At 44.3% G+C, this 18,979-nt stretch overlaps 1 protein-coding gene across 4 annotated transcripts in view; it reads left to right on the top strand.

The window, feature by feature from the left end:
• The window catches only part of AOPEP (aminopeptidase O (putative)), a 356,743-nt gene that overhangs the window by 296,671 nt on the left and 41,093 nt on the right, over window positions 1-18,979 (top strand). Inside the window, exon 13 of one of the 4 annotated variants that reach the window (XM_080670043.1) lies at window positions 15,465-15,575. The exons of the other annotated variants lie outside the window; for them this stretch is intronic. Coding sequence (XP_080526169.1) covers window positions 15,465-15,575 — 111 coding nt within the window. The remainder of the gene's footprint in view (window positions 1-15,464; window positions 15,576-18,979) is intronic. 4 annotated transcript variants of the gene reach the window in all.

Genomic DNA, 18,979 nt, shown 5'->3' with positions numbered 1-18,979 from the left:
TAGCACTGACTAAAGGTGGTAGATTTTCCAACAGTGAGTGTTCTCCTGCTCTTCCAATTTGTTGCTGATATTTTAGACATTTCAGTGCTATAAGTGCCTCTTCCGGCAGCTCACCAGCGGCACAGTGAGGAGGAGGACATTAAGGCAGCCGTATTGCAGAAGCTCCTGAGGAAAGGACTCGGGCAGGAGGCTGGAGTGCATTTAGTTTGCTCTCATTTGTAACGACCACATCCCCTGCTGATATGAAAACTTGAGGTTCCACGAGGCCTTGACATATGCCTTTGAGAGTCTCCTGGTGAAATCTGAGTGGCACGCAGGGTGGCACCGGCTGCAGCGTGCCCAGCGGGCTGGCCAGTGCCCCCCCCCCCCCCCGGGGACTCCAGTTCGATCGTTGGACAGATTGTTGAACTCCAGGTGGAGTGGGAACCGACTGCTGCAGCCCGGTGTGGTCCCAGTTTCTGCACAGAGGAACCAAGCTTTACTTTCCTGGGTGGCACCTTTCCTGTATTTTTATCTCAGTTCAGCATATTTTGCCCCCAACGAGCCAAGAAAATTAGCATTTTTTTCTCATTATAAAAGTGATACTGTCTACTAGAGAAAATTCAGAAAATAGAGGAAGGTATAAAGAGGAAAAGTGAAAACTACTGATAATCTAGTCATCCAGAGAACGACTTCCTCTTAATATTACAGTGTTTGTCCTCTGAGTCTTAGAGAAAACAATTATTGAGAAGAAAGGGAGCCCTGGCCAGTGTGGCTCACTTGGTTGGAGCATCACCTGTGCACCATAAGGTGCCGTTCGATTCCTAGTCAAGGCACATACCCAGGTTGTGGGTTCCCCCATCAGGGCATGGACTGGAGGCAACCGATTTATGTTTTTCTCTCACATCAGTGTTTCTCTCTCTCTCTCCCTCTCTCTCTCCCTCTCTCTCTCTCTCTCTCTCCCTCCCTCATCCCCCTCCCCCATCCTTCGCTCCCTCCCTATTTCCCTTCCCTTTCTCTCTCTAAAGTCAATTTTAAAAACAAAGAAGAGGAGTGTGTTTTATATTTGTGACTTATACTTTGTGACTTCAAGGTGGTTTATTTGAGCTACTTTTAATTTTTTAAAGCTAATTGAATTCAGTGATTTTGAAATTCTGCCTTTTTGGAAACATCTGTTCTGTGCCTTTTAGAAAAAGTAACTTGAGTGACGAGTGCTGGATTTCAGCATTTAACTGCAGCTGTAGCTCTGGCTTTCCTGGGACGTGTGTACCTTCACCAAATCCCCTTGAAACCCACCCCGTGTCCTGGAGGGCACTTGGTCGTGCAGACTGCGATTTGATGTCCTGACTCTGTGGTAGGCTTGGGCGACGAGAGCCTGTGGATTACAGGCACACCTCAGGTTTGGTTCCAGAGCGTCGCAATAAAGTGAGTCATCATCTTTTTGTTGGTGGAGGGTCATACCTTCAGTTTGTAAAAAACACACCTGTGAAGTCAATAAAACCAGATGCGCCTGCCCTCCTTTCACCTTTGACTGTGTGTGACCCTCGGTGTGACAGGAGCAGAGCCTCTCCCAGCGAACCAGACTGACATCACGTCAGGAGCGGGGGTGGGCTCCAGCGCACCGCAGGACAAGTGCATGGAGTGTGGGTCACAGTGTGGAAATCACGGAAGATGAGCCTCTGTTCAGCATTACCTGTGGGCGGTTCCTGCTCTCCTCTAAGAGGGATGCTGGAATCGATACTCCCAACCTATTTCTAAGGAATATGCAGCTACACAGTCTCCTGTGTTCTTGTTTTTATTAAAATGCAAGTGCTTTGACTTCAGAGTAGCATAATCAAACCCTGAAAGGGGTGTAATTCTGATGCTTTGCCTCTTTGGTTTTTTGATTGTCGGCCTGGCTGGCTTTTTTGACCATCTTGCTCGCTCTCTGCGTTGAAAACCCTGGCGGTGAGGCTTGGTCCCAGGCTAGTGGAAGGTGTGGCGTTTGCAGTGCCCAGTTCATCCTGGGGTGGGCAGGCACACACGCCCTGCACACAAAGTACGTTTCATGGTACAGATTTGGGTGAGGAGTATTAATTATTTCGGTAATTAACAGATTTCTCTGCATTTATTGTATTTACTTCAATGAAATGCTTTTGCTCTTCATATATCTGCTCTTAGTTTAAAAAGCATGTCATGAAATGCAAGTGGGTGCCCTTCTCTCCCAACATGCAGCAGCAGAACGTGCTCCCAGGATGCCAGAATACCATGTCCTGTAGGTCTCCACTTCAGTGTGGAGGGAACAAAGTCCCTCAGGGCAGTTTCTTATAGGAACCGATAACTGATTGAAAGCTTGCCATCCATCAAAGGCCAGGAGCACAGCTCTGAGCCCAGACAGTGACCAGCGGGTGGAGCAGGAGGTCAGAACTGCATGCCCTGGACCCCAAAGGGGGCTGTTGGGTGTCAGTCCCATGAGGAACCAAGCAGTTGCTAAAGTGTACCTGTGCACCTCGATCCTGTTCTCGACGAACCCCGGAGGGTGGGAGGTGCAGACTTTAACTAAACAGGTGGCTGGACCATATCATTGTAGGTCCCCCTTTGGAAATGTATCTCAATTCAGACCCGGGAGTGCTGTCTGCTGCAGATAGTACTGTCTGGCCCCAGCTCTCCGGAGAGTTTTCCTGCTTGTGGACTGGGTACCACAGCTGAGGGGCTTTGATGTTCTATGGTCCCCACTCCTCTTAGTGCATGTGTTTTTGCTAAAGCTGTCTTTTTCCAGTGCTTAAGGGACATGAGTGGTCCCTTGGTCCCCTGTAGCTTTTTGTACCTGTGGTTTCTCTCATCCTGTTGTATTAACCATCACATGGAAAGGGGCCTGATCCGAAGACATATGGCCCAGGCAATCACACTGCAGCATGGTGCCCACAACCCCTCCAGCATGACTCGAAGTGGGCCTGGGAACGCGCTTTGTCACATGTCTATGAGAAAACCCACGGCCCTGCCTAGCCGAGGCCAACTGTCCACAGTGTGCCTTCCTTTCCGGGTCACCCCTCTGGAGGTGCAGGTACACCTCGGGGCCCTCCTGGGGCGCAGGGGCCCCGCCGCCACCCCAAGGCCTGTCAGTCCTCACATGGCCCTTCAGAAGGCCCGTCCCTTCATGACCAGAGTGGGCTCCTGCCCCCAGGGAAGCAGGGCAGGCCCTGCAGCACTGGTTTTAATACCTGCCTCTCAGGTATGTTCTCAGGTAAGAAAGTGTCATTCAAAGGTGTTGATACTGACGCAGAAGCCACAGAGTGAAATCACAGATGCTTCCTGTCTTTGGGGGGCCTTTGAAAGACCATGTTGGCCCTCACGTTGGTGTTCAGTAGCCGATGTTCTCCCAGCACACCCTCTGCTCGCAGCGTGCTCGAGGCCAGGGCTTCTTTTAGGCACGTTTCAGTAGCACCAGAGGCTGGCTAGTGACAACGAGTCAGGCATAGGCGTTCTTTAGGAAACGAGCCCGTGGATACAGGCCTGGATCAGGTCCGGGCCGCTGCTTTGTGGTCGCTCCCACTCTGTGCCTGCTGCTGCCCTGAGCCTCAGGGTCCCCGCGAGGCCAGGGATGTGTGCGAGCTTGTTTTCTCAGTCGTGCCGAGGGCTAGAACACTGGAGCTCCTTTTAGAATGGCTGGTTTTAGGGTCCCTGTGTGACTTGCAAGGAGATTTCACCTGGAAAAATGCAGTTGGAGGCACACCTGACATGGTTTGGGGGAAGGAGCCGGCAGCTTCAGCCAACACTGATAGCTAAGAATAGCCCCACTGCCGCCCTGCTAATCTCAGAGGCAGTTCTTTACCGCTGAGCCACAGTCGGCAAAATTGAGGTGCTTGCCTAGTGTGTCCTCATTTCACCTCACCTTTTGATACCTTTGTTCCCCTTTCTGGTGCTAGTCTGTCCCCTGACTTGTCTGTTCAGGTGCCTCACGCCCTCCTGGTGTCCAGCGTGTCTCTCCATTCTCTTCTCTGATCCGCCAGCCTCCTACATGGTGACTCCTTCCTCCCGAGAGCCTCCTCGTCCAGCTCCCCTCCTTCCACGCCCTAGTGCCCTCCTACCTCGCTTTTCTTCCACAGGTGCTATGCATGACACACCAGCAGGAATAATGGGCCGGCCTGTGTGTGAGCCTCTCTCCCTCCGCCAGTGATTCTTGTTAAGTCAGATTAATAGGAGGTACAGTTCCATAACTCCAAGTTTCCCCCTTCTTGAAAATGAAATATTAGGTTAATTATATGACACTATAATTAATAATAAATTTAATCCACTTAATATGCCTTTCACCAAAAAGATCATGTTGGAAAATTCTTGACACCTAGAAATATGAGGTTTACATTGAGTCCTTGACAAGATTTAGCGGATCACAATACTATTTTTTTTTTTTTGTATTGGTTTTGTGACATTTCAGAAATTGTAATGGAGTATGAAGTTATGAGTCTACATACAGAAATGGTAAAAATATTGTATAGCCACAAGTTGTGTGAGCGATTCAACTTGGTGTACTATAAATAGAAATTTATAATATCAAATTGCATTATTCGCTTAACCCAGTGGACATCTAACAGTTTTGTATGTTGTGTTCGGTTTTGCTGTCGGCTGCGTTAGTGCAGCGAAGCCACAGAAGGTGAGAGCTGCCGTCTGAAGGACGCCTGAGGACAGGCCCTGCTTGGGCTTTGCCGTCCACTAGAAGTGTGAGTCAAAGCACTGACATTCCTGGTGCTTTGTTCACAGGGTTCATGTTTGAAGGCCAGGGATTTTTCAATTATATTTGAAACATAGTCATATTCTTCTTTTTTGCTCAAAGCCAAGATGTAGACAGAGATCATTTCAACTTTGTTCTTACTATATTTTGGATATCCTTGACAAAGGGAAATAGATCCAGACATCCATTAAAACATGATTTCCCCCATTTTATCCTTCCTTACAGAAATGGTCAGCTTGATAGCATAATGTCAGGATGCCAAAGGACAAAACTGATAAATGCAAATTGAGTTCTCTGACACAGATCATCGAGATGAGAGCATTGGAGACCACACTTATCATTTGAGAATTATAAATGGGACAGAAATGGCATGAGGAGTGAGGTTGAAACAGTTTAAGAGTAAAGATGGTTACTCTTAAAACTCTACTTGGATATCTACCCTGTAGCCCTGGAGGCCTCTTTGGCTCATCAGTTTTTTATGTGGGCTAAAGGCATTTGTGTGGGGAAAAAAAGGGTTGGAGCAGGCGTGCTTCCGTTTCTGACATCTGAGGGCCTTTGATTTGACATGAGCCACACCAAGATAAGCAGATGCTGTTTCGACCGTATGACAGTGTGACGTGGGCCACTGGAGAGTGGAGCTCGACAGGCAGGCCTTGCTGATTCTCTGTGGTGTCTGGGTCTCACTGATTGAGACAGTTGTGGGTTTTTTTTGTGTTTTTTTAAAATATATTTTATTGATTTTTTACAGAGAGGAAGGGAGAGGAAGAGAGTTAGAAACATCAATGAGAGAGAAACATCGATCAGCTGCCTCCTGCACACTCCCCACCGGGTATGTGCCCGCAACCAAGGTACATGCCCTTGACCAGAATCGAACCTGGGAGCCTTGAATCCGCAGGCCGACGCTCTATCCACTGAGCCAAACCAGTTAGGGCAAGTTGTGGTTTTGTTATGACCCTGGGAGAGAAGTGGGAAGAAACCCTACATAACTGGCATTTCATTTAATAATTTGGAAGAAAACCATTTTTAACAATAATCACACCTCAATTTTTTCCTAAAACTCATCGCTAATTGTTGTCAGATTTGAAAAAAATCTGCTGCTCAATTATGCATTCTGTAGGAGCAGTAAGTAACCAGAGCTAACAGTATGGCTTCAGTGAGGACCAGTTGGAACATCTTGAAGAGCTAAGTAGAAGTAAATCTCTAAGGAATTTCATCTGTAGGGGTGGTTTGCTGTTTCTTAAATGAATCCTTTTGACACCAGATTCAGAGAATATTTTTTTGAAGAAATTGCTGCATGGCATATAGCATGTCTGTCAGTAAAGGCAGTCACCCGCCCCCCTCATTTATTCTCCCAGACCCCGCCTACCATGTGCTTTCAGATGCTCCACACAGAAAATGGACGTGAGCGTAGTGATCACCGACTCCACGGAGACACGCCTGTGGCATTGGAAGCATTGTTTTCTTGAATACAAAGATGATACAAATACCTGTGTTTAAATCCCCCCAGATTTTGCTATCTAGTGATGGAGATGATGTTTTTAAGACTTCCTTTATGAGGATGTACATGTGACCTCTGTTAGCAAATTTCTCTAAGCTTGAGGGCAGTTGGAATCTTCCAGTGACCTTGCCTTTTCAAGATCTTACCACTGATTCATATTTGAAAATATGAAAATAAAATATTTTTATTTTATATTTTGATGTAATGCATGAAGATGGAATTTATCTGGTATGTCCTATTTTCTTTGCTTATGAAAAAAATTCCTAAATTTTAAATAAATTTCTAAGAGTAGCTGATCCTTAAAATGACAAGAATCATAATGGAAGGTGGGTGAGGGAAGGTCTTTGTTCCCTCATAAAGGTGTTCAGTCTTTTTTTTTATAAAAGCTTTCCTTATTTCCTAATTATCTTTAAGTATATTAGCTGTAAAATAAAATATGAATTTACTTGCTTTTAAAACACAAAAGTGTGGCATTGCATTATTTTCAGCAAATGTCAGAATGGTGGGGAGTTTTTTAACTTGGGGAAATGCTGTTATTGGTTCCGAATGTTACCAGGTGTGGCATAGGGACCGATGGAGGAGAGCTGCTGCCATGAGCTCCACCTGACTCCAGACCAGGCTTGAGTCAGCCTGGGGGCTGGGTTAGAGCCGTGGCCTTGTTCTTCAGCCTGGCTGCAAGCTCGCCTCGGCAGCCAGTGCCCCGAGCGTCGTTTCTGGCCCATCAGCGGTTATGGGTTCAGATGCTCGCTGCAATTTGGCAGGATATGCATTCTGAATGCCACTTGGAAAAGTGGAAACATCTATTAGACTTTCATCCAAGCAGATAGGCTGATGTTCCATTGGAACACGGCAAATGGACGAGGTGTCTGCAGCCTGAGGGGCACGAAAACTGTAGATCCCCTAGAGCAGCGGTTCTCAACCTTCCTAAGGCCACGGCCCTTTAACACAGCTCCTCATGTGTGGTGACCCTCAACCACAAAATTATTTCCGTTGCTACTTCATAACTGTAATTTTGCTACTGTTATGAATCGTAATGTAAATATCGGTGTTTTCCGATGGTCTTAGGCAACCCTGCTAGCAGTTCTCAACATCGGAAAACAGATATTTACATTACGATTCATAACAGTAGCAAAATTACAGTTATGAAGTAGCAACAAAAATAATTTTATGGCTGGGGATCACCACAACATGAGGAACTGTATTAAAGGGTTGAGGCATTAAAAAGGTTGAGAACCACTGCCATAGAGGCTTTTGAAGTGTTTTACCCAGAAGACCTCAGAGCATTGCTGGTAGTTTGGTTATGAGTGACTGTTTTAAGAAGTTTCTGGAATTGTATTTTTTTAATCCATGTTTTAGCCTTTATTGAGACTTTTTATAAAAAAGGAATTTCCTTTATCAACCTCTAGCCACTTTATCTTAAGAATTCTTTCTGAAGTCATCCATTGTTTATTTTAACCAGAAAGCCAATTAGAGTTCATTGCTAGAAAATGATAGGCCAGACAAATAACCTTGAAAAATGTTTTTGTTCTTGGCCCCTAAAAGTCATTGTCCAAAGTATTGCCATATTTGGTTATACAGGATGTGCAGGGTTTTATTATTTGAGATTATGGTATAAAAACCACAGCATTTTGGATTCAGGTTTTGGTGAAGTTTAACTTGCATTTTCCCTGGAATATTTACGTTTCTCTTCCACGCTCACTTAGTGAAGTAAATAAGGCATAACATTTGCTCTGGGCAATCTCGGAGACTGCTTAAGGGCTGCAGAAAGAGCATCTTAGGAGCAGTAAACGGTTCAGTCTGCTATACTGAAGAGGAACGCCGCAGCCCGTTATTCCTCTCCAGCTGCTCTCTGCATGCCTTCTGACACTCGGAGAAAGGGGAGCGTGTAGTCCTGAGAACTATGGCAACATTACAAGTGATTTATCTAAATAGCGTGGCCCATTACCTGACAGAACAAGCTAATCAATTCCTGAGGGTGGATCTGGGTCTACTTTCTGATTGGCAGTGATCCTGACCAGCTATCTGACTGAGCTCCCATTTACAAAATGTGACAAGGAGTGAGATGACATGGTGGGGAATGGTGACACCTCAGATACATAGGAAATACATGGGGCTCTTTAGATGAAAGTGTGTGGGAAATGGTCCCATCCGTCCATCCTTTCACCCATGCTTCATTGCAAAGCAAGTTCTTAGGACTGTATCACCCAAATCTAAAGCTATACATACTGTCTTGATACAGGAGAAGGGATCTAAGTTTCCTGAAGAATCAAGTGCATTCAAGCAGGGTGAAAAAACAACAGCACTGATTTCTGTCCAGTTATAGCAAAAGTGGTGGTATAGCTATAGCAGATTCCTAGAAAGCTAGATACCATCAACCTTGAATGATGGGGTGGATAGGAATGAACGCAGCCCCGAGTGTACTTGGGAAACTGTTTCCAGCAGCTGCACTTTAACATGCATTAGGCTGTGAGTTCTCCTGTGCTTTGGTTTCTAGGCAATTTGTGCAAATTTTAAATCTGAATATAAACATATACACATACTCCCCCCAAAATGAATAAAATTATAGAAAACCTAATGATATAACCCCTGTTTGCTATAGCCCTTGGTAACCACAGCAAACAAATCCAGGCCACTACCTGGTTATGTAGAAATTCCAGTGGCTAAACCTAGCAAATGAAGACAAAGCAGCCATAAATAACTCCTGTTGTTGCAAAATGATTAATATTTCCATATTGCAAGCAAATCATGGATACTCTGCCTCCATGTTCCCCTGCAGGAGAAGAGATCTCCTCATGGGGATGGTTTTTATTGTTAAGGGAGATTTCTTTTCCTGTACTTTTTATTAGTCCTGCATTATGATTCTAAGAACTTGTAGATCTTATCACCAGCAGCAAGCTCTGTTCATGACTGAATACTAGCTGGTACCCTGAATGTTGACTTTATTAGCCTCACCCAGCCATTCCTTTTGAGGGGGCAGGTGCCCATCAGGGCCTCCCCTGCCACCAGGGGGAGGTAACAGGAGCAGTTGGACTTGAAGAGAACCTTTGGTGAATTTATTGACCAGGCAGGTTTAATAAGGTTTCCAGTAAACTTGCCGATCTAAGTGCTCTCGTTAGACCAGGCACTGTTTAGATTCAGGTGGGGAACTAACCAGCTGTAGGGTTAGAAGAAGGGTTATTGTGGACCTGCTGGATGCATGGAAGTCAGATGCAGCACCTGTAGGTGTGTGTTCAATGGCTTTAAATTCTTAATGGTATAATGGCAGGGAGGTTAGGTGGTGATCAGACAGGCTACTTTATATGCTTTTGGAGCCTGCATCTTCAGCAGTGTGGATCAATTAACATAGGTCCAAATAAAAGAAATATTAAGACCTATGAGAAAAGTTTTAAAAAACGGAATTTGTCCCACCGGTGACGGCAGTGCTCAGGGCTCTCGGGGTGAGCCGGCGCCTGGCTGCCACCGTTTTGCCTGCAGACAGGTCGCTCAGGTCTGGGCTGTAACCTCTCCTGCAGAGAGGAAGCCAGACCTCCTTCCTCTGTACCTTTATTCCTTTAATCAGGGGAGGTGACTGCAAGTTCTTTCTTTTCACAGCACAAATATTAAATGACTTAAGTTGCATTGGCAGGTTTAAGAATAATGTGTTGACAAATAATAAGTCAATAACAAATAATACTGTGCTACTAAGAGAGACAGATTACAAATGTATGTGTTTTTACATGGCCGTCTTCAATGTTGGTTATTTGTGGCTTTGCTAAAAACTAGATCACAGTTTTAAGTAAGTCCCATCCTACCAGCAAAACACGTATTTTACTTAATACTTCTCTCTAAAGCTTTAGGGCAAGCTGTACAAACAGAAACAACGTATGAGTTTGTTGTTTTGTTTGTCTCTGCCATGGCATCTTGTTTGTTTATTCAATCATTCATTTTTCATGGTATTAATTGTAAGAAATCCTTAAAATAACACTTGTGTTATTTATTGTCAAGAACAAGGATCTGTGATGGCAGATTAAATAACATTGCTTACTCTTCAGCGTTTATAAAAACAGTTTTGGGGATGTTGAGTTTTTTAGTTACTACATGATTGACAGCCCCCCCCCCCCCCACACACACACAGAACTAAAGCATGTTAAAGATGCTGTTTTAATTTAATTTAATTCTGGGGATATAATAGCATTAGAAGCATGTAAGAGGAGCTGGAAGAGGCGAGCACAGGCTGCCCTGTTAGCCCTGCGTCATGCAGAGCTGGAGGAGGTCACCACCTGGTCTGTCCTCAGTCCCAGAGGACTTCAGTGGGGGAGAGCGGGGCATGGGACAGGTGGCTTTAGGTCACAGCTTCACCAGAATCTTGCACCTACATTGACAGCAACAGTTGCCCATACAAAGTAAAAAAGCCATTACTTTCCTGTCGTTTGTAAAATTTAATGCCCAGCCTCTTTATTCATTTTATTTCCCGTTTTAGAATTGTATTACTACCAGGAGTGGTTTTCTGAGAACTAGAGACCAAGGAGGGCTGTATCTGATGGTGTTGCAATTCTGCTAATAAAACAGATGATCAAACACAAAGCCAAGTTTAGCTTTCAGCCTTTGACCATTGTATAAAGCCACATGATAAGCACCTTTTCTAGAGGAAAAATGTGCAGGGCTGAACCCAGATGTGTTTCACCTTGAGCTGCTTCCCACTGCCTGAGACTCCATGTTTTCCAGTCTTTCCCGGAACCTGTCTCCATCCCTGAGATACGGGGAGAGCGGGGAGCTGAGTCTTCTTTCTCCTCCTCTCCTTCACGTCTCTCTGATGAGGCGCTCCCTCCAGGTGGCATAGTCATGGAGGCAGAATCACCCCGCCTCAGCATCCCTCTCTTTTTTTGTTTTTGTTATTCCTAAAATCTATTGCTTTTCAGAGAGTGGGAGGGAGAGAGAGACAGAGAGAGACACATCTTGTTTGTTGCCTCCCGCACTCACCCTGAGCCTGCAACCGAGTTACGTGCCTTTGACCAGAATCAAACCCGGGACCCTTCAGTCCGAGGCTGATGCTCTATCCACTGAGCAACACCGGCCAGGGCCTCAGTGACCTTCTCTTGCGGTGGTCTCAGCTCTTCTCATCTTGGTTGAGCTCTGCAGACAGTAATGAGAATCAATGGTGTAAAAAACACTAAGTGTGAAATGATTGGAAAAATTTGTTTTTCTCATGTAAGACACAAAAAAGAACTGCACGTCATTCCTCAGTAAAGAGTTTACCTGAAAAGATAAGGCTGGTTAATTGTTTCCCTTTGGAAAATAAAACAGTGTGAACTTTGGAAAACATCATAATCAGGCAGGTCCATGAAAAAGTCAATACACCACAAAAAAAAAGTAATGGTGTTGATTGTGGGAACATGTGGGTTGCTTTAACCTCTTATCCATTCCCTTTACTACTTACACAACTTGTGAGGCTTCTCAATCCAAAAAGCCCTGTGCCACTCAGGAACTTAGCCAGGTTTATGTGTTTGGGGGCAAAGGCAGACCCTGTTAGAAGACTGATTTGTGCTAGAAAAATAGTAAGGGAAACTATTCAGAAATAAGATTGGTTTTTAAATCAATTATGCAAAATCTGATACAACCAGATTATAATGGCAGTGTGTATGTAGAGTCCTTGTGTGTGTGTGTGTGTGTGTGTGTGTGTGTGTGTGTGTGTGAGAGAGAGAGAGAGAGAGAGAGAAAGAGAGAGAGAGAGAGAGAGGCGGGGGGTGAGGGAGATTGATTGATTGTGTTTGGGGGGAGGGTGTGACACATGAAAAACCTAATAAACTGGGCTGTGATCTCACCATATGTGTTGAATTGAACACAACTCTTCTGCATTTAATGAAGACTTTAGCCTTTAGGGGTAAATAAAACATCACTAAACAGGGATGGCCTGAATATTTTTTACTGGCTGTAATAATTAAAGCCATGAAAAGGTGGTGGGGTTATGTTACTTATTAACTTGAATCACTCTTAGATTTGATCAAGACGTGGTTGCCCATGGCGTTTTGTTTCATGCTTGTCCTTTGTTTCATTGACATGCTCTGCCCTGGCCTTTGTGGCACTATAAAAGTAGCCAGGCAGCGAGGAACCAGACCCAAAGGGGCTTTAGACCTCAGTCCAGCTTTCTTCTCACCCAACCACCCCCAACAACAAACGTTCAGCCACTGGAACCGAGCCTGCAATCCCCTATAAAGCTTGTACTTGGAGGAAGGTGAGCAGAGGGACTTGGAGGAAATCTTTACCTCTTAAAAGGCAATTGATCCGAGTTCAGGTGTAGCTGAGATCTTTCAAAGGATGTTTTTATTTTCCTCATCGGTTGAGGCAAACATTGAGAAGCATTGATATTGATTATAAGAGGAGCTTGGAACCCAGATGCATTGGTTTCCTGTTGCTGCTATAATGGATCACCACAGATCCAGTGACTTAAAACAACACAGATTTGTTATCTTGCAGTGTCTGGAGGTCAGATGTCCAAACAGGCTCCCTGGGCTAACGTCAAGGTGTGGGCAGGCCTTTGTTCCTTCCTGGAGGCTCTAGGGTAAAATCCTGTTCCTTGCCTCTGCCAGCTTTCAGAGGTCCCTGCATTCCTTGGCCCATGGCCCCTTCCTCCATCTTCAAAGCCAGTGGAGTCAGGCGGAGTCCATCTCAAGCAGCTGTCTCTCTGGTTCTATCTTTTCTTTCTGCCTTCTTCACTCATGATTGCCTTGTGATTGCCTTGGCTCATGCGGATAATCCATCTCCCCATCTCCAGGTCAGCTGATTAACAACCTTAACTTCCCTGTGTCATGTCACTTCATGTATCCACAGGTTCCAGGGACCAGGATGTGGCCATTGCCATGCTTCTTAGCACACCAGAGAATGTGGATAATGTAAAGGGTGGTGAATTGGGGAGTTCATAAGGTTACACCAGGGGTCCTCAAACTTTTTAAACAGGGGGCCAGTTCACTGTCCCTCAGACCATTGGAGGGCCGGCCTATAGTTTTAAAAAAAAAAAACTATGAACAAATTCCTATGCGCACTGCGGGCCCGGGACAAGTCGGCTGCTAAGCAGGACAGGCAGCGGCACCTGGCGGGCCGGATAAATGTCCTCGGCAGGCCGCATGTGGCCCACGGGCCGTAGTTTGAAGACGCCTGGAGTAGACAGATACAGGGTGTGCTATTAGAAGTGGATTTTTATAACTTCTTGCAGTTTGTTATAACTACTGTCAGGAAAAATACATATATATGCACATGTACACACATATATGCTATTAATTACACTATAGAAAAAGTCATTTGTATTTTTAGTTTAAATGGCATTTCTATTTCGCTGTGATATCTAATGTCAGCTACTGAATGTAAAGAGAAATTGTAAGTGTGATATACAAAAAAATTATAGTGTTAGTTTGGGGGAAATTGGCATTTCTTTATTCAAAAGCATAATCCAGTTATAGTTTTATTGACTTAAGAATGTTTGAATTAGCCGAGACCGGTTTGGCTCGGTGGATAGAGCGTCAGCCTGCGGACTGCAGGGTCCCGGGTTCGATTCCGGTCAAGGGCATGTACCTGGGTTGCGGGCACATCCCCAGTGGGGGGCGTGCAGGAGGCAGCTGATCGATGTCTCTCTCTCATCGATGTTTCTAACTTTCTATCCCTCTCTCTTCCTCTCTGTAAAAAATCAATAAAATATATTTAAAAAAAAAAAAGAATGTTTGAATTAATCATGCTTTGTCTTGTGAATTTTTTGTGCTATAATTTTTTCTTGACATTTAACTTCACAGAGGAACATCTAATAAAAATGATAAGTTATTTTTGACAGTATAAACATCCTTTTTGGTGCTCATATCTGTATAATTTTTACATGGTTTTAACTGTTGTGTACATGTTCTTGTGTGCTAAGTGGCTTGACTTTTCTGTGACCCTTTTCTCCATTCATCTCATTTAAGGCTGGGTAGTGTGTGCCCCTGTTCCGCGTGGCACCATCCCCTGAGATGACAGACAGATGTGTGAGGTTCTCTAGGAGAAAAGTACCACCTGTATTGCATAAAGCAGAGCTACAGTGGTTCAGCTGTCAGCAGCTTCCTCGTAGAAAATGTCCCTGAAATATATATGACATTTACCTGTAATGGCTTTCTTTTTCTGTGAAATTAATGGTGTAAGGCTTTTTTAAAAAACTCTTATCTTTGAATTTCTCTTTAAAAATTGACGCTATTTAAAATATTTTTCATCATTGTTGCTAAAAATCGGTGCTAATGGGCACAATATTGATGAATCTTGGTTCTTGTTACAAGTACATTAACTCAAAATTGGCTGTGCTGAATACTTGGCAGTAGGGAGATTTTTAAAAAGGAATCCTAGCCCTACAAGGAGATTTGAGCATATCCAGTGGCATGCTAATAATTCTGTTACATGGCAGAATAGAACTGCTTACATGAGAATGAATGAGGATAAAACCCAGAAAGCAAAAGTGGTTTCTAGAAGGGTTCTTGAAAAGTGGTGGTGTGAGGGGGAAAGGGGCGCATTCCAGGCAGAGGGGCTGGTGTTAGCAGTTCATAACAGTTTGCAGAAAGTTTGTTGACGGGCTGAGGAGAGGATTGGAATGGAACTGAGCATACTGAGCCACATACATTGGGGCATGCACGTCATTGTTTAAGTCAGAGGACAGAGAAGGGTCAGAGTTGTGCTTTAATGGAACTCACCTGGCCTGAAGGTGGTGGGCAAAGTGGGTTTATTTAGGGCCTTGAACAAGGCATCATGGAAGGGGCCACTGGAAATCAGGGGAGAGAATGGAGAGCTTCTTTGGCAACTGGTTTACATTAGGTGGTTAGTTGGGTAGGGTTGGGGGTGCTCCTCGCAGCTGCATGCTATTTTGCACAATAGCATTTAAGGAGGGCAGGCCATTGTAAATTCACATCTAGGAGCTAAGTGGGTGTTGGGACAGAAAGAGGGTCTTTAGACAGATAGAGCGCCATTGGTGTTTCCTGACACCCTTGAGATCTGGGTGGAGTTTTTGCTCAGGAGGGAATGGAAGTTGCAGAGTTTGTGCCAAGGTTGCTAAGAAGGTGAGTATCCAGGCAGCATTAGACCTGGGTTCTAGGTGACTCGTCAGATCTGTTTGTGTTCTGAGGCTCGGATCATCTGCACCAAGCAAGACCCTAGCCCCCAGCGGTGCAGCGCGCATGCGAGGAGTGGGCCTCAACTGCCTGGACACTGCGCGAGAGGCCGGGGCAGGGCGGGGCCCACAACCGCCTCTTTGATGGGTGCTCCACATCCCGCCCCGCGGCCCCGCCCATCTTCCAACTCCCTCCAGCTGCTGACCCTGCCCCCGGATGGGCGGACCCTGGGACCACGAAGCTGCCCTGGACATTGGTGCCACGGTGGACGTTAGCCAAGGCCTGGAGGCTGGTGAGGGTGAGGGTCTGGGGTGTGGAGGACGAACTGCGGCCGTGGGGCCCCAGGGCTGACAGGACCTGCTTGGTTAAAGCTTTCTTATGTTAGGTTTCTCCCGGCTTGTACAGACAGGAGATACCCTAAATCGCTCCTCTCGTCTTCCCTGCGGGAACCTACTGCGCCGTCCTGGTGGATGCTGGTGGCTTGATCCTTCTGGTGAAGGGCATCTGTAATGTCGGGGGTCCCGAGCACCCCCGGGTCCTCGGCTTCGGAACCCCGGAGAAGTACTCGCGTCAAAGGTTGCTGCACACACCGCAGCTCTCCCCGGGCTAGACACTTCTTTTTTAGTCCTCGTGCTTCTTATTTGGGCTGTTCTTGCTTTCAGAAAAGAACGTGCTCCGAGGACAGATGTCATTGTAGTTCTCTCCGTCATCAAACTTAGGTGACTTTGGTTGTGAGTGAGGAGCAAGGCGTGTAGAGTTCGCGCGGCGTCGCCCAGCGGGCCCTGCGCCTTGGAAAAGCCTGGGGAAGGGGTCCCCGCTGCGCTGCGTAGAGGGGAGGTGATGCGCAGGGGGCTCCAGCCCTGCGGGCCAGCAGAGGACTGCGCGCTAAAGCCAGGATCCAGCTTCTTTCAACAAATAATCATTCTATGGAGTAGGGCTGTTGATTTGACTTCCAAACGAGGAAATAAATGGTCATTATAAAAATAGCGTCAACAAATAGTATTGGATCAATGAGAAATGATAACTGCGATGTTGGTGAGAACTATGCTAAGTGGAGATACTCTCAGGACAGTATGTGGTTTCATCTTAATCTGCGGTGTCTATCTTTCAATTTAAAGCAAAATTGCAGATTTGACTACCAACTTAATGGGGTTTTACTTTTAAAAGTAAATGCTAAAATAAGCGCGGAGACTGATACCAACATGGGTTTTCTCGCCGTTTACTTTTACAAGAATATTTTGGTATATTTTGTAGAATTTCTTTATTTTTATGTCTCATTACAGAATATATATTATGTTTACTATAATGTTTATTATCTGAAGGTAGATATCATGGATTTTTCAAACTGAAGTATTCTTTTTTTAAAGAATTATACTGAATGATTTAAATGTTCTTATATATTTGAAAGCATGTATAAAGCTTATAAATGTTAAGGGAGGTGTCCTGTCTTGTGCACAAAGATTGATTTAGCTAAGACTTTAAAGCCATTTAAAAGTTTATATTTTAACTCAGTGGGGAATTTTGGAATGATAAGTTTTGGGGGACTATTATATTTTCTCTGAAAGAGCTTTCTGCCTATGTTCTCACTTGCTCATCATGTTTATTTCATCGTTCAGAACAAGTGTTTGGGAATCTTATCTATTTTTATTTATCAGGCACCTGTTTTTTGTGGTGTTGTTTTTTAATTTAAGCATTTTAAGAATGTCATCTTATTTTCAGGGCATTAGGGTTAAACAAAGTAGACACATTAGCATTTGAAAATGTTTGCATTTGTTTTTAATTGCTTCTTACTTTCCACTTGTTTTAACTTGAAATTAGTTTATTTTCATGTTTAAAAAGAGATTAACTTTTAAAATGGTTACAGTGAAACTAAATTGTGTTCAGATATTTGTCATTTAATATTTAGAGAAGTAAACTTAGCTGCTAAACAAAAATAGCATTTTGTAATAAAAATAAGGCAGTAAATTAATTTTCCATAAAGTGAATGAGGTAAGATTTTTTTTTCATTTAAAAATGGAGACATTTTAAAGGATGCTCTGGTAAATGCATGGAGTGAAATTGAAAACTATACTTTCCTGAAATTTTGAAAAAATTAAAATCTGTTTTTGAAAAAAAATACAGTGAAAGGGGAAGATACATGAGTCATATAACCTATTTTATGCAACATTTTTGTAGTAGTTGTTTTTATTACTTTTCTACTCCATTTCATAGTTCATTGCCTATGTTTTTTCCCTAAATCTTTCTCATAAACTTCTAAGTTGTTCAATAATTCTTTTAATATGGATGCAGATTGCTTTAAAGATCAAACCAGTACTAGAAAATAAAGTATAAAAAGGCTTTTTTTTGTTTGTTTTTCGTGTTTTGTTGGCTTTTTGTAAGCACATATTTGCATGTATAATTTTACTCATCCTGAAAATTCCACTCTACATTTACAACTTGAGCCCAACTGGTGTGGTCCAGTGGTTGAGCGTCAATTTATGAACCAGGAGGTTATGGTTCGATTCCCGGTCAGGGCATATGCCAGAGTTTCAGGCTTAATTCCCCAGTGTGGGGCATGCAGGAGGCAGCCGACCTATGATTCTCTCTCATCATTGATATTTCTCTCTCTCCCTCTCCCTTCCGCTCTGAAGTCAATTAAAAAACAACAACTTAAGAGTTTAATATACAGAACTGTGAATGGAGTAATCTAGTTTTTTAGGGAAAACAGGCCTGATTATTTCCCTTTCTGAGGGTTCCTCTCACTTTTTCCAAATAAATAAATTTCCCCATAATCCTTGAAATAGTTATTCTAGTTGATAGTTGCAGTTTTGACTTTGTTGTTTGAATCTGGTGACCTTTACTGGGATTGCTGTGAGATTTGAAATAAGACTGGCCTCTGGTGTGTTGCTGGAATGTTCTGGTGGTTTCCAGTGAAGATGCCAGTCATTAGGCATTAAAGCTGCCCTTACACCCAGAAAACTGAATTCTGGCATTTGGTGTTTTCCCCTTTGGACCGACAAGTAGCCATTCAACTGATGCTAGTGTGAACAATAGCAACCTCCACCAGTACTAATTAAAAATTATGCAAATTCTGCATAATTTTACTGGAAAGATAGTAAAGGGTAAGTTTCCTGGGCAGTTTGCTTCTCTTTTATTCACAAAGTCTGTAAACTATAAGAAGACAGCTCCCCCACATCTCTGTACATCTTATTTCCACCAGGTGATCCAGGAACATTTGTTCTGCAGCAGGGACCAAACTTTCAAGTTTAATATCTATTTTTTTGAGACTGTGTTTTTTTTGTTTGTTAGTTGTAGCCATCATGGTCTGGCGTTTTTGCACAGAAATGCTTAATTTCCTTGTGAAGTGGCATGTACCTTAGAGGTTAAACTTTTTTAAAATTACAAGTACAATGCATAGTGAGAGAAAGTCTTCACGTTCTGTAAATTAGAGGAAAAATTGCTACAGCTCTGATTGCCTTTGTTCTCAAAGCCATTTGAATTGAGGACTGTGCTGAGACTGGTTCATACATTGTTTAACTGCTGAGACTAAAACTTCTAATTAGAGTAATCACTGGGTGGGAGCTGACTGGCACGGCGTGGGGGTGGGGGGCGGCGCGCGCGCGGTGGGAACCCGGCCAGACTGCCCACGCGGGGTGGGGTGGGGTGGGGCGGGGCGGGGCGGGGCGCGGCGGCCTCCGCAGGGATTGGCCGGGAGGGAGGGGG

The sequence above is a fragment of the Plecotus auritus genome (genome assembly GCF_963455305.1).
Source record: "Plecotus auritus genome assembly, chromosome: 5".
Lineage (NCBI taxonomy): Eukaryota > Metazoa > Chordata > Mammalia > Chiroptera > Vespertilionidae > Plecotus > Plecotus auritus.
Note: the sequence above shows the minus strand (reverse complement) of the source record. Positions and strands in the feature narration are given on the sequence as shown.